Here is a 13,610-nt window from a genome sequence, read left to right on the forward strand (position 1 = left end):
ATAATATTTCATTTTATTTATATCTCAATTCATACTAAAACTCTTACTATCGCTATTTAAAAATAAAAAAAATATAATGATTCAAAATCATAACATTGGAGACCAAAAAATACAAAGTCAAAGATGTTGACTAACGGTATTTTGATGTTGACCGTTAGCCATTATTCTATTTCCATCAATTGTCTTAGATCTGCCAAAAATCACAAATTTTGAGAACTAGATTTGTTTTGACCAAAACATTGGAAACAAATTTAGCATATAGACCGCACATTAGGGACTAAAATTGCAATTCCCCCTAATTTGAAAACACTAGAGTTTGGGGTTCTAATGAGAAATTGAATTGTCCAATTAAATCGACACGGATATCCTTTAGTGAAAGTTAAGAAAATTTAAATTCCTATCAAGATCAAAATTGGGCTTTAGTTACAGGGAAGTTCTGGCTGTATATAAATGAAGTTGAAATTTCAAATTCATTTTACTCCAATAATATTTATGATCTATTTGACATAAAGTCTTCTATTTTTTTTTTTATAGAAATACTCATTTCATTCATAACATCTATACTAATGTTAGAAAATACATCATCAAAGATGTTACAGGAATAACATATTCGAGGCATCTACAAATACACCAAATTTGAGAAAATTACAAATGTTGCATTATAAATCTCTAACTTATTCAAAATGATATCAATATCTTTTAATTTAACGAACATCTAATGCATCAATGCATCTCTTCTTTCCTAGCCAAATCCGCTATTTATCTACTTTAGACCCATATATTAAGTTGAGATCTGACAAAATAGACTCGAAAACTTTAGAATTGACAAACCAATCTGAAAAAAAATTGAGATTTGATAAAGGAAAAAGAACCAAAAAAACATAAAATAATAGAAAACGCTTACTAGGAATCTCACAAGAAAGAGCGAATTGCGCAAAATGTCACTAAACTATTTCAAAGTGCCGGTTCTGGTCACTAAACTTTTTTATTAGCGCGAAATGTCACTGAACTAGTAAATCTATACCGTTTTGGTCACTCCGTGTATTTGTGCCGTTAGGAGAGACGGAAATCAACTTTTTGAGGGGCAAATTTGTCTGCACAGCCTTTTCCTTGAAGCTTTTACATAATCAATGGTTCCGTATCCGGCAAAGACATAAAGGAGATGGCTGATCTGAATGGCGGCACCATCAAACTTCAACCAAAAAATGCAGGCACTATTTTTCAATTGGAAATTGATCTCTGACTCTCTGCCTCTTTTAGTTACCCACTACCCAGTCTTGATTTCTGTATTCTTTCACCATTTGTAACAAAACCACAGAGCACCAGCTCCAAACGGTAAAAATTGGAAATTGGGATCTAGGATGTGGGGACTGGCTTCTTTTAGATTTTAGATACTCTTGATGCCTTTTCCTTTTTTTCCCCTTTTTAACGTTTCGGAAGGGGATTGCCTTCCTCTTGTCTTTATTTTCCCTTTTGTCATACACCAGAACTTATTCAACCTAATTGCTTCTTGGGAAATAATTTTTATCCCATTATGCAGAAAAGAAGAAAACCCTTTTTCTTATTTAAGGGTTTAACATGGTGGGTTTGAAGTTTAACTTTGGAATCTGCTTCTATGCGGAAGTACAAAAGCTCCCTAGATGCATTTGCTCAGATCTTGAAGAATGAGGGTGCAAGGTCTCTCTTCAAGGAAGCTGGTGCAAACATCTTACTGATTTTGAAGAATGAGGGTTCAAGAATTGGTTTTTTTTCCTCAAGATTTCAAAGATTAGGCAATGAGAAAATCTCCCATCTCAGAGAAGTTTCATCCACGTATACTCTCAGCTTTGGATTATCGGAATCCAAGTGTATACTCTCAGCTTTGGACCGTCCACGTGTCACGAAATTTACCCAAGGGCTTGTCCTGATTCAATTGCCCTCGTGGCTGATACTTAATCCTGAAACCATGCGCTCTCGGCCACAATTTAGATTTGCAGGCATGGCGTGCCAAGGAGATTGCCCGTGAGCAGCTTCAGGGATCTTATAAAGAGGCCTACTGCCAACTACCCTTCCTCTGTCAAAAGATAATGGAAACAAATCCAGGTAGTATTGCTACATTCGCGACAAAGGAGGACTCCAGCTTCCACAAGCTCTTTGTCTCGTTTCATGCATCAATATCTGGTTTTCAGCAAGGTTGTCGGCCTCTTATTTTTCTTGACAGCACTCTTCTGTACTCAAAGTATCAAGGCACATTGTTGGCTGCAACATTTGCAGATGAGAATAATAGTGTCTTTCTAGTAGCCTTTGCTGTTGTTGATGAAGAGACTGACGAAAATTGGCATTGGTTTCTGTCAGAACTCAAGTCTGCTGTCTCAACATCCAGGCAAATCACATTTATTGCTGATTCCCAGAAAGGAATAAGAGAGTCATTACGCGATATATTTGGTGAAGCCTGCTATCATGGTTATTGCCTATGCTATCTGGCTGAGAAACTGAATAGAGATTTGAAGGGGCAATTTTCACATAAAGCAAGACGACTCATGGTCTAGGATTTGTCTGCTACTGCCTATGCACCAAAACTTGAGGCATTGGAACGCTGTGCAGAAAACATAAAGGCCATCTACTTCTTGTATTCTTCATTTCACCTTCCTTTTCTGGTGACTCCTTTGGAGCCTCTTTAGCCACTTCTTTCTTATAGAGCTTGTTCCCCAAAATGGTTTCTTCCAGCTTCGATCTCAAATCATTCAAAGCCTTTTTCTCATAAATTTTTTAACTATTGTGTAGACGAAATTGCCCCTCAAAAAGTTGATTTCCGTCTCTCCTAACGGCACAAATACACGGAGTGACCAAAACGGTATACATTTACTAGTTCAGTGACATTTCGCGCTAATAAAAAAGTTTAATGACCAGAACCAGCACTTTGAAATAGTTTAGTGACATTTCGCGCAATTCGCTCCACAAGAAAACAAACTCTCACTAGAAAAACTCTAACATAGAAGAATTTCTCACTAGAAAACTCTAGAAAAGGATAATACTCTTAGTAGAAATTTTAGGAGAGATTTTATTACTTAAAAAAAAAAGAAATCATTGAACGGAGGGATGGAGCCCAAATGCGACCTCCCTCCTCCAATAAATGAAGGTGTTATTTTGCATAGTTATTAAACCCAATCCGGGAAGGAACCCGGCGAAGGAGGTGGGTCAACGGGTTACTGGTTCAACCGGTGGGTCACCAAATATATTTAAATATTATATTTCATAATTTTTTATATAAGATATATGATATAAATTGTAATAAATAATGCCATAGCAAAAGCTCATTTAATTTAATTTGCTATAAAATAATTAATTCATATAAGAATCAATCAAATATAAAGTTATTTAGTAATACACCAAACTTCAAGTGTTAAATTTTATCTATATTTAGTGTAATTATCTAGCTTATTTATGAATTTTAAGTGTAAACAATTATTAAAAATAATATTTGTCTTTAAAATGAATTATGTAATATGTTATTTTTGAAATCCATTTTATAACTTATAGAGTTTGGAGGGTAATAAAATTTTATTAAAAGATTCCAATATATTTGTTTTAGAGAAAAAAAAAGATAGAATTGAAAACATATTTATATATTATAATAAAGCTATTCTATTAGCATATTTCGAAGTAGCCTATAAGTATGTTGTAGTGTTGTAAGGTTCGAACTCCAACAAAGGCAATAAAATTTTTTGACAAGACCTGGTTCGTTGACAAAACCGGCCGGGTTTCCAGTTTAATTCGTCGGATTGCCGGGTCGTTGACTAGTCAACGGTCTTCTTGCCCAAATGATCTAATTTAAAACCCGGCCCAGTCCAATGGCCGGTTCACTGGTTTGACCGGTTCGACCGCCGGACCAGGCCAGATTTAATAACTATGTCATTTTGTTTGCTAGGAATGGAGGAAGTTAGGGAGAAGTAGGAGAAAAACAGTCTTCTAATTTAACTCTTCTAATTTAACTATTTGCATTTGAAACCAACACCTATACTACCTGTATCTATACTAATTATAACCGAGAGCAAAAAATATTTAATTAAATGTGCCACTTTCTAAATTTTCAAAGATGTTCTTTATTCCATTTCATTTAAAACAATCATTATCTCATGCATTATTATTTATTATCCCATGTTAATTATGTTAGTTATTATTAACTAATATAACATTTTTGGCGTTTTGGCTAATATCATGCTATTAGTAATTAACTTTCAGTACTATATACTCCCGAAAGTTTCATATTTTTTTAATTTTGAAATATCCCAAAATATTTGTCAACTTAACAAAATCAAAGTTACTTTTAAACTTTTTTTCAAACGTTATTTATACATTTATCTATATTTCATACTAAATTTCTAGACAATTTTGAAAACAAATTCACAAACATCATCATCAGCCAATATTTTTAAAGGTTGAAAGCAAAAAATGCGATAGACAATTTAGGATAGAGAGAATACTATTAACTACAATGTTTCCCTATTTTATATTTATAGTGCGTTTGATAAAATTGAATTTAAAAATTGAAGTTCGAAATTTGAATCTATTAAGTTATTTGAATATATTAAGTTGGATTTTTGAAAGCAAATTTTATCGAGAAATTCGATGCCATCTAATTAATTCAATATATTCAAGCAATTTATTTTTATGCTTTTTCAAATGGAATACTTGACTCAAACATCAAAAGCAGTATTCTCAAATGGCTAAAGTGCCTGTTATCTTATTGATATTGAAGGGCGGGGGCTGGGTTATGCTGTTACCCCTAGTCTTAGGAGGGCAAGATGTCATTAACCGATACCATTAACGAGGCATGCAACGTACAATAAACCTCAACCCGTACATTACCCCAAAATTTGACCAATATAACGATAGTTATCTTTGTGATTCTCGCGGACTCTTTCCAAAAAGTAAACAAAGAGAACGACTCCTCCTTATCTTTGCCACGCAGCAGTCAAGCACTCAAGTACACACCCGCTCACACACTCGAACTTCACACCCCAACGCGCAAACGCTCGCACGCGGTTCATCAGCCTAATTTTCACAGAAAACCAAGAACAGAGGCCTTGGGACCCATATCATTTGTGATCCGAGACGTCCTTTTTTCATTCATCAATTCATCAATCCCGTCATTCTTCTTTTAAAGGAAAAAAAAAAAAGAAAAATAGTCTCCTAAAGGTCTTGCCAAACTTCTAGATCTCAAATTTTAAAAAAAAACATAAAAAAGAAAAATCAGAATATAGAAACAAAAATCAGGAAAAGACAAGCACAGTTCATCGGCGAGCAGGGGAGAAAGAAGTTACCATCTTTGCCGCCGGAACCGATACCACCTCTCCCGTCGCAAATCTTCACCGGAACAACACTGTAAAGCTGTGTCACTCTTCTATCTTATCTGTTATAATTTCTGATATTTGTGTGAACTACATGCCTCTTGCTTGCCTTCTCGCTTAAGCTAGCATCCTTTCATGTTTCTAATTGTTTTATGATTATGAATGACTGAAATTTGTTGTGTTCCTGAAAAGTTTCTGGCCTGATTGCTTTAAATTGCATAAAAGCTTGATTTTTGTTTGTAAATATGCCCAAAAGGAAATTATGAGCCAAAATAGGAAAAAGAATCTGCTGAGTCTTTGTGGTTGCAAGATAGATGATTCTGGTCAATCCAATGCTGGCCGGAACCCCTGAGTGAGGCTGGAAAACCAAGAGGGCCGAGAGAGAAGCTAGAGATTTTGGTATTGATTTTTCGTTTTTTCGATTTGCTACTTTTCTGCATTTTGGTGAGAATTTCAGTGTGCATTGGGTGTTTGCTTGTGGGGAGGAGAGAGACAAGGCAGTGGTCCGACGCCGCCGCTGTCCAACGAGGTTCATTGGAAATGAAAGCAAGGCAGCAGTAGCGCCTGGAACTCAAATTTTAAGTCCCCCAGTTTTGCCTTGCTTTTTTGATTTTACCTCAAATTTTAAGACTTTGTAATTTGACTCCAGAACTTATTCAGAACCTTTCAATTAAGTCCAAGGACTAGATTAGTCTAGTTAGCATTTTTTTTTTTCTTTTCATTTGTCAAGTTGTAATTAGTTATATATATATTTTTTATTTCTTAGAAGTGACGTAACCCATATGGGGCATAGGTGCATTTTATGTTTGTGATTTTATTTTTTCTTTTTCTTGCTTTTCTTTTATTTTTTTCCTTAATTAATTTTCATTTTTGTGGTACACGATCGAGTGTGCGAGAGCGTGTTATTCCTTGGCTTTTCCAACAAAAGCCTTGGAACTAATCTTTTGCTTTATTTCACTTTTATGTGTCATGCATGTTTTTATTTGTTTCGATATTAATTCAATGCATGTGATGTGTTTAGCATAGATTAAGTCACATTGGCCTTAAATTAAAAGAATATAATTAAACTCGCAACTGGATTTGTCGGGTATAGGGAGGTGCTTGAGGGTAAAATCTCGACCTTATCTCCTCACAAATGTAGCTCCCAAACTCATTTCTCTAATTTCGAAAGATCTATAGTTGCCTAATTAAAGGGATTTAATTTGCATTTCAAAAATAAAAAATTCTCTTTTTAGGTGACTTGGACACCTAAACTCAATAAAGAGCGACAACTCCAAAATTTTGGAAAGGCATTTTGCTAAACTCTAGTGGGCCTAAATCCATCGCCTTTGCGCAGTCTTATTTTAGGCTTTTTTTGCTTTTTGATTTTTCTTGTCCTAATTTCAGAAAAATAAAAATAATTTTTATTTTATCCTTTTAAGAAAAAGGGGTGCGAGAATCATCATTTCTGCTTTTGTGGGGAAGAAGTAGAACAAAGGCACATTGTAGTTTAACATTATGTGGCAAGTAGAGTCATGTGCTGTAGTGTTCAAATGAAATGTTAATAATTCTTCTTGGCTGTATTTGTCTTGCCTCTTAAGGATTGGGAAGAAAATCACCTTTTAATTGGTGAGGCACAAAATGAGGGAGGACAGTAGCATCTCACTTTACCGGGATAGGCTGGATAAGACACTTTCTTGTCATGATCTTACTGATGTGGAGACACTAGGGACACTTGTTAAGGATCAAATTTTACGTTCATCAGAAGTGGAGAATGAAGGTTAGAAACTTCTCTTTCGACATTTTAAGTTCCAATAGTTTATCTCACTTTAGAGTTTCTGCAACTAAATGGTACTAAATATTGATATTTATGCTTTGTAGATTTTATCAACAATATTGCAGAAACGAGAACCAAAGAAGTCTCACATTTTCTTGGAATGTTAAGCAGTGCCTCTGTGGATGATGTTCAGAGGTCAAAGTACAGTGAGGCCTCACATCGTGGTTGGAAAGTATACCTTTATTCATAATGCTTGCACTTTTCAATCTGGTGATAAGAAGTGTGATAATGATGTTATTACCATACTGTTATTTTGTCAGGTGAAACAGGATACTGAAGAATTTCGCGTTATGTATAGAGAAGGACCAGAAGGCACTCCATTTCATACCCTACTTGTTGAAGGCTATGTGGATGGGCCTTTAGATGTTTGTAAGCTATATTTATTTGCTGAACTGATCTCCCTCTTCTTCCATGTTAAATGCACATGAGGTTGAGTGCCACCTTCTATGTTGATTGTCTTTGAGAACTTTCAAATGGTCTTTTTGTTCTCTTGCAGGCCTATGCATCTCGTGGGAGGCGGGCTTGTATCCAAAATGGTAAATGTTTCTTCCAGAAAAATATGTTTCTGCTCAATATCTTAATGACATGTGATCATGCTTAATTTAATCTTGGGTGTATTACCTTTTGAATTTTGTAACATGTTCTGAACAAATTATCTCAACTGGGAAACAAAATTGGGTAGAGATACATCTGCTTTTGCTACCACGAACTATTAAAGGAGCACCGTCTGATATGTTTGAGCTGTAGCTCAGTGGTTACATTTACAACAGTAATGTTGATCCCATTAAGCACTTTGGTATTGCTTTCCAAATGAAGGTAACATGATACTATGCAAGGAGGCTTCTTTCCTGCTGTACTCTAAGCTAGTGACATTTGGGGACACAACCGGACAACTTGGGTGAATCAAATACTGTTCATCCTTTTGGCTCTTGAAATGTTTTTGAAGTAATTTGCTAATATTGCCTAAAGTGATGAGCATTAGCATTTCTTCCCTAACTATTTCCCTGCAGTAGGGGTGGAAAAACAAAAATGGTTAAGAGGAAAAGAAAAGGATACATTTGAGTACAACTAGATCTACTGATCCAGTGATGCTATAAATCCCTGATCAACCTAATAGCTTCATCAGAAATTTTTACATTTCGTATTGGATGTATTGGAAACTTGTGTACCTTGGGTATGTAAATAACTTTTTCTTGATTTTGACATATTATTCTGGTGATGTGGTTCAAACAACTCAAAATCTGTCTGCTTTCTAGCACTCCAATTTTAATGCTTTTAATAACATCATTCTTTTGTGATTTTTTTAACCAGGTGGCCACAGATTACTGTTCCAAGTTTCAAGCTCATCTCGTCTCAGTGTCTGCAGAAGGTCAGAATTGGTGAACAGATATGTTTAGTCAGGTTTGTTCTTTCCAAAACCAAATGTTTTCAGTTACTCTATACAAGTTATACCTTGCCTACTGAGGTGCTCGATTACTTGGAAGGAAGACTGAAGATTTCATGGCCATTGTCAACAAGGGAGGCTATAATCCATTATTTTGAGTTTGAATACTTACGAGATGATCTGGTTGTGGTGCTTTTGAACTCGGTAGGATTTTAAAGATAAATAATCTTGTCTAATTTTTTTTTTCTCCTTTGCTTCTCTGGGGTGCTTATTCTTGAATTGTATCTGAAGCTGAACATTTATGTCTATCCAGATATCTGACTTGGAAAGCATTGATATAAGTTCTCATGGTTTCACTCGAGATGGGATACCTGATGCACAAGATGTAATCCGGATTGATGTGGTGGGAGGTTTTGCTCTACAGAAAGTGTCTGCAAATAGATCTTACGTGCGGTGAGAAGTTTTCGTTAAATATCATGTACCTTTATTATAGAATGATAGGTAAAAACTTTGGTAGTCTCAAGTGCTACATGAACTTTAGATCATTTATACCATGACCTGAAAGATCAATGACTTACCAATTAAATAATTGGAGGACAATGATAGAATGAATTCAGAAATATATACTAGAATTGACATGAGTATTTAATTTACACAAGGATGACTCTATCTATCTGTGAATCTAGGCATGTAAAACCAACATGGTAACTGCAGTTTGAGCACTTTGTAGGAGATTTTACTACAAGTCTGTTAAACATGTGGGAAATGAATTTTGCTTATGAACAGATCACATGTGTCTTGAACTTATGAAAGACTTCTATTTCTGTGGATTTTGAGTTTAATATCCATATTTAACTTTGTTTTGCTGTTTCTGGCTTACAATGCTTTCCTTTAATTCAAATATTCTAGGACAATTGCAAACATGGATGTTAAATTGGATTTCATTCCTCCAGCACTCATTAATTTTGTTTCAAGGCAGATCTTAGGAAGTGGTTTCAGGCTTTTTAAAAAGGTTAGTAATGCTTTTCAGGAGTTTTTTTTTTTTCTTGAGACAATTAAGTCTCTACTTGCATTCCTATTGGTGATAAAGGCATTTCAAGTTTTTCATGAATATTCATCTAGTAGTGGCTTGAATAGGGTCTGTTATTTTGATCAGAAAGTCCATTTAGTTCCTCTCTCAAATTCTTACTTATGTTACTATTAGGATCTTGAAACTATGTGCATCTACATAGAAATAAAATAAAAATTACCATAAGCGTGGTGCTATGAGTGCATCTACTGCCAAATAGGTCCACTGGTTGAAGTGATGGTGTTGGTTAACGTCTTCTTATCCCACAAGCAAATCCTTTGTCTAGTAAGTTTGAAAAATGTGCACAGGTCCTTGCAGTTGAACTTATAGTTATTGGGTATGGATCTTTTGGTGCTTAGTATCTGCTTTTCTCAGATATATAATCCTTGGAACTCTTACAGGAGGTTGCTTCAGTTGCAAAAGGTGATGAAGATTTTGCCAAGGCTTTGAAAGATCCACTGTATGCTTATGTTGGCCAATCCTTTTACTCAAATGGTTTATCTACCAAGACTCCTCAACCAGCTGAAATGAATAATGATACATCCTGCCTGCTTAAAGAACAATTGGAAGAGAGAGAAAATGTCAGCAGTAGTCAAGAGATGGTTCATAATCACGACTCTGCAGTTAATTCCCAAGCTGGGGATTCGTTTGTTGAAGATAAAAAATTATATGGTGAGATTGAGGAGATCAAGGAAAATGATAGTGAGGGAAGTCAATGTTTGGCTGAATTAGATAACAATAGTTCTATTAATTTGCCCACAAATCAAATTGATTCTGGATTTTCCACCGACAATAAGAAAGTAGTTATTCATCCGGAGGTTGAACAAGCTTTGAGAATATTGGATGATGTAATCTCCGTTTTCCAAGAATGCAGACCAAATCATGAAACCAGGATTTTGCCTGGCAGCCCTAAAGAAGAATCACAATATTTGGAAAATAACAAGTCCAGAGAGGCAGGATACTCGGAGGCCAATCGAATCTGCAAAAATACCGAGGTACGTGGTCAGCCAACAGAAAAGGAAGATCCAGAAGCGATTGGTTCATATGAACCCAGGAATAGCTCTAGTAGCCATTGTATCAGGTATTCTCTTCATATCGATAATTTGTCATTGTATCAGGTATTCTTTTCATATCGATAATTTGTCTCTTTACATTTGTTCGATTACGTTATCCCTATTAATTCAACCCATTATCAGACATACAGGATCCAGTACGTATTGCAGGTATGCCAACCATAATAAAATAGCTCCAGCATCGCAGGATTTTTCTGGCCCTTGTGAGATTGACCATGCTGTTTCACTTTCATCTCAAAATCAGAGAATGGAATTAACTCTTACAGAGAAGGCAACAAATGATGAGGATGTATTCAGTCCTGATGCCAATGGTGTTGGCGGAGATGAGGCGAGAAGAAGTAAGAACAGGAAAATTCGGTTCTGCTGCCTCAGCTCTCTTTCTTGGCAGTATCAGCTTGAAAACTAAGTAGAGCTGTCCGATGCTGTAATCTGTGTACCATTTATCATTAAATTAACAAAGTACTTAGCATAATTTTTTGTAATTACCAGATAATAATAACAGTGTAGTATCATTAATTATGAGTTTGTTGCAGAGGTTGAAAGAAAATAGGAAATGCACCACAAGTGGGCTACTCCTGCAGTTGCTTTTTTTGAATGGCAGCCAACTGTGTTTATTGTTTTTATCCAGATGACAAATTTTAACACTTTTCCAAGGCTAAATCCATTCCAACTGTGGAAAATACACGAAATTTCTACGTGCATATGAGAATCCAGTATTCAATCTACTGCGATAAAAGCTCAAAACTGGCAACAGTATCACCATTTGAATTGCTATGAATTTGTGAAGCCGGCAAATTGACTAGTCTGTCCCATGAATTTGTGTATTTAATATTTTCTCGCTTTGTTTGCCTGTTTCTCCAATTGGTTTTTTTTTTTTTTTAACTGCTAATCAACGCTGGCGGGTGGGCTTGGGTATCCATATTGATTATTTTGAGATAATAGTGGATAAAAACAACACTTGTAAGGAGTTCTATTAAAATCAAGAAATACAGGTCTGCCTGCATCCACACCAGAATAAATAGAGTTTTTCAAAAAAATTTGCTAGTGGAGGGAGGCAGGCCTCCTAGGGATAAGAGACATACGGCTATTGAGAGAGCTAAAAAAGGATCTTTGGTATATAATTCATTAAAAACAAATATAACAAGAATACCCAGAGAGAGTAGAACACCCCTTACCCTCTTCTAATACGAAAATTATAAACACCCAATCTATCTAAATTCACCAATCCTCTAGATAACTTTGGGAGAGATTGTTGAGAATACAATAATGTAAAAGAGCCATAAGGTAAATGCTGCCAGGGAGTCTGCCACCATGTTAGCTTCATGGAAACAATGTATGAACGAAACCACAAGATGATCAAATAAACGGATCTTCCGTATCACCGAACGAGTAGATGACGGACCTAAAGATTTGGATGTCAGAACACTACATAACACTTTAGAATCAATCTCAACAACTATACGAGAAAGACCATTAAGAGCACAAATTTCAAAACCCGTGTAAAGAGCCCTAGCCTCCACCTGTAGGGAAGAAGACCACAATAATATTCCACAAATGCAAACACCACCTCACCATTCAAATCTCTGAGAATCCCTCCACCACCACCTAGCCCTAGGTTCCCGTGCGAAGAACCATCCGTATTCAACTTCAGACACCCATCCATTGGCCTTAACCAAACAACCGAAATTTACCTAAACCTCAACGGAGAATTTTGCAAATCAAGCACCAAGTCTCGCCAAGAGATCCTAGAAGCCAGAGGAATATCAAATTTGGCTCTAAACATGAAGATCAATTCAGATGTAATCTGGAACACAGTGTGGCGAAAATCAAGAACTACCCCATCAAAACATGCTTTATTCCGAAATCGCCAAATAAACTAGAAAATTACAAATGGAGCCACTCTAAATAGCCATTTCAGCCTGGGATTAGACTGCAACAACTGCCACAACTGCCGCAATTGCCAATTTACTAGTTTTTGCCTGACAATACTATTAGGCCGAAAAATACCCAACGGACCCTCGAAATGTTTGTAGATCAGATTAAAGATCTCACTTGTAATAAAAAGATGATGAAGCGACTCAATTTCAGGGGACGAACAACAATAACAATTAGAAGGGCCACACACCTGAAACTTAAACAGCACCTCCCTAACTGGTAACTTATTTCGCAACAATCTCCACATAAAGAAAGAGATTTTAAGAGGTAAACCCGACTGCCAAATCCCAAATAAAACCCGAGAAGAAGAAGGTGAACTATCCAATATAGCCAAAATCGAATGCACCTCAAAATCTCCTGAGGAAGACAGACCACAGAGCAGCATCTGAACCCTTCCTAACGGCAAGAAAGGTGTCCCTGGCTAGATTATAGACCTCCTAAGGAGCTGAATTTAGTAAAAGAGTCAAATTCCAATGCATGCCTTGCCAAAACTCTCTAACCGACACATCAGTAGCCAAAGTTGGGAATTTCCATGCCAACGAACCAATACCAGACCAATTGTCCCACCAAAAGGAGTAGCTCCCATCCGAAAGGTCCCACAACAGAAAATTTACACCCATAGTGAGTTACAATAACGATCATATAAAAAATTCACCCACAGTGAGTTCCTTTGCCTGAATCTCCTCCAAAATTTACATGCAAATGCCACCGAGACAGACTGCAACGAACGGAAACCCACACCACCAGCCTCAGTCGGAAGACACATCCTACGCCAGGCCACCCAGTGCTGCCATGGGCCCAAAGAAAACTTGAAAATAAATTTTCAATCTGATGAATAACACCTCTAGGAGGATCTAAGATCGATAACAGATAAATCAACAAGGATGACAAAATCGACTTGATCAACACAATCCGCACTCCAAAAGACAACCACCTCACACTCTATTGCTAGATGGAGCCACAACCGAATCAATAATATCCAAAAAAAAAAAAAAAATTCTTT

General features: G+C 36.2%; 2 protein-coding genes across 3 annotated transcripts; both read left to right on the forward strand.

The window, feature by feature from the left end:
- Window positions 1–1,615: 1,615 nt before the first annotated feature.
- LOC113771179 lies at window positions 1,616–2,528 on the forward strand. Its single transcript, XM_027315792.1, has 2 exons — window positions 1,616–1,742; window positions 1,969–2,528. Exons 1-2 carry the CDS (start codon window positions 1,616–1,618, stop codon window positions 2,526–2,528), a joined length of 687 nt encoding a protein of 228 aa, XP_027171593.1.
- A 2,655-nt stretch (window positions 2,529–5,183) lies between these two features.
- Window positions 5,184–11,260, forward strand: LOC113770882. 2 transcript variants are annotated; one of them, XM_027315497.1, is made up of 11 exons: window positions 5,184–5,364; window positions 6,911–7,089; window positions 7,191–7,318; window positions 7,407–7,515; window positions 7,643–7,682; window positions 8,458–8,547; window positions 8,635–8,734; window positions 8,844–8,983; window positions 9,440–9,542; window positions 10,001–10,680; window positions 10,796–11,260. In XM_027315497.1, the coding sequence occupies exons 2-11, from the start codon at window positions 6,951–6,953 to the stop codon at window positions 11,076–11,078; spliced, it is 1,812 nt and encodes a 603-aa protein (XP_027171298.1). In that variant the 5' UTR covers window positions 5,184–5,364; window positions 6,911–6,950; the 3' UTR covers window positions 11,079–11,260. The 2 variants fall into 2 exon arrangements, with proteins under 2 accessions (XP_027171298.1, XP_027171299.1); XM_027315498.1 differs by lacking the exons at window positions 5,184–5,364; window positions 6,911–7,089 and having other exon boundaries at window positions 7,192–7,310.
- Window positions 11,261–13,610: the final 2,350 nt, after the last annotated feature.

Source organism: Coffea eugenioides, chromosome 5 (assembly GCF_003713205.1).
Source record: "Coffea eugenioides isolate CCC68of chromosome 5, Ceug_1.0, whole genome shotgun sequence".
Lineage (NCBI taxonomy): Eukaryota > Viridiplantae > Streptophyta > Magnoliopsida > Gentianales > Rubiaceae > Coffea > Coffea eugenioides.

Excerpts from the sequence above, each read along its gene's own strand:
- LOC113770882 (XM_027315497.1), top strand. The coding sequence starts at position 6,951 with ATGAGGGAGGACAGTAGCATCTCACTTTACCGGGATAGGCTGGATAAG. Across the intron at positions 8,735-8,843 it reads TTGTGGTGCTTTTGAACTCG|ATATCTGACTTGGAAAGCAT; the intron begins GTAGGATTTTAA and ends ATGTCTATCCAG. Across the intron at positions 10,681-10,795 it reads TCTAGTAGCCATTGTATCAG|ACATACAGGATCCAGTACGT; the intron begins GTATTCTCTTCA and ends ACCCATTATCAG.
- LOC113771179 (XM_027315792.1), top strand. The coding sequence starts at position 1,616 with ATGCGGAAGTACAAAAGCTCCCTAGATGCATTTGCTCAGATCTTGAAG. Across the intron at positions 1,743-1,968 it reads GAATGAGGGTTCAAGAATTG|ATTTGCAGGCATGGCGTGCC; the intron begins GTTTTTTTTCCT and ends GCCACAATTTAG.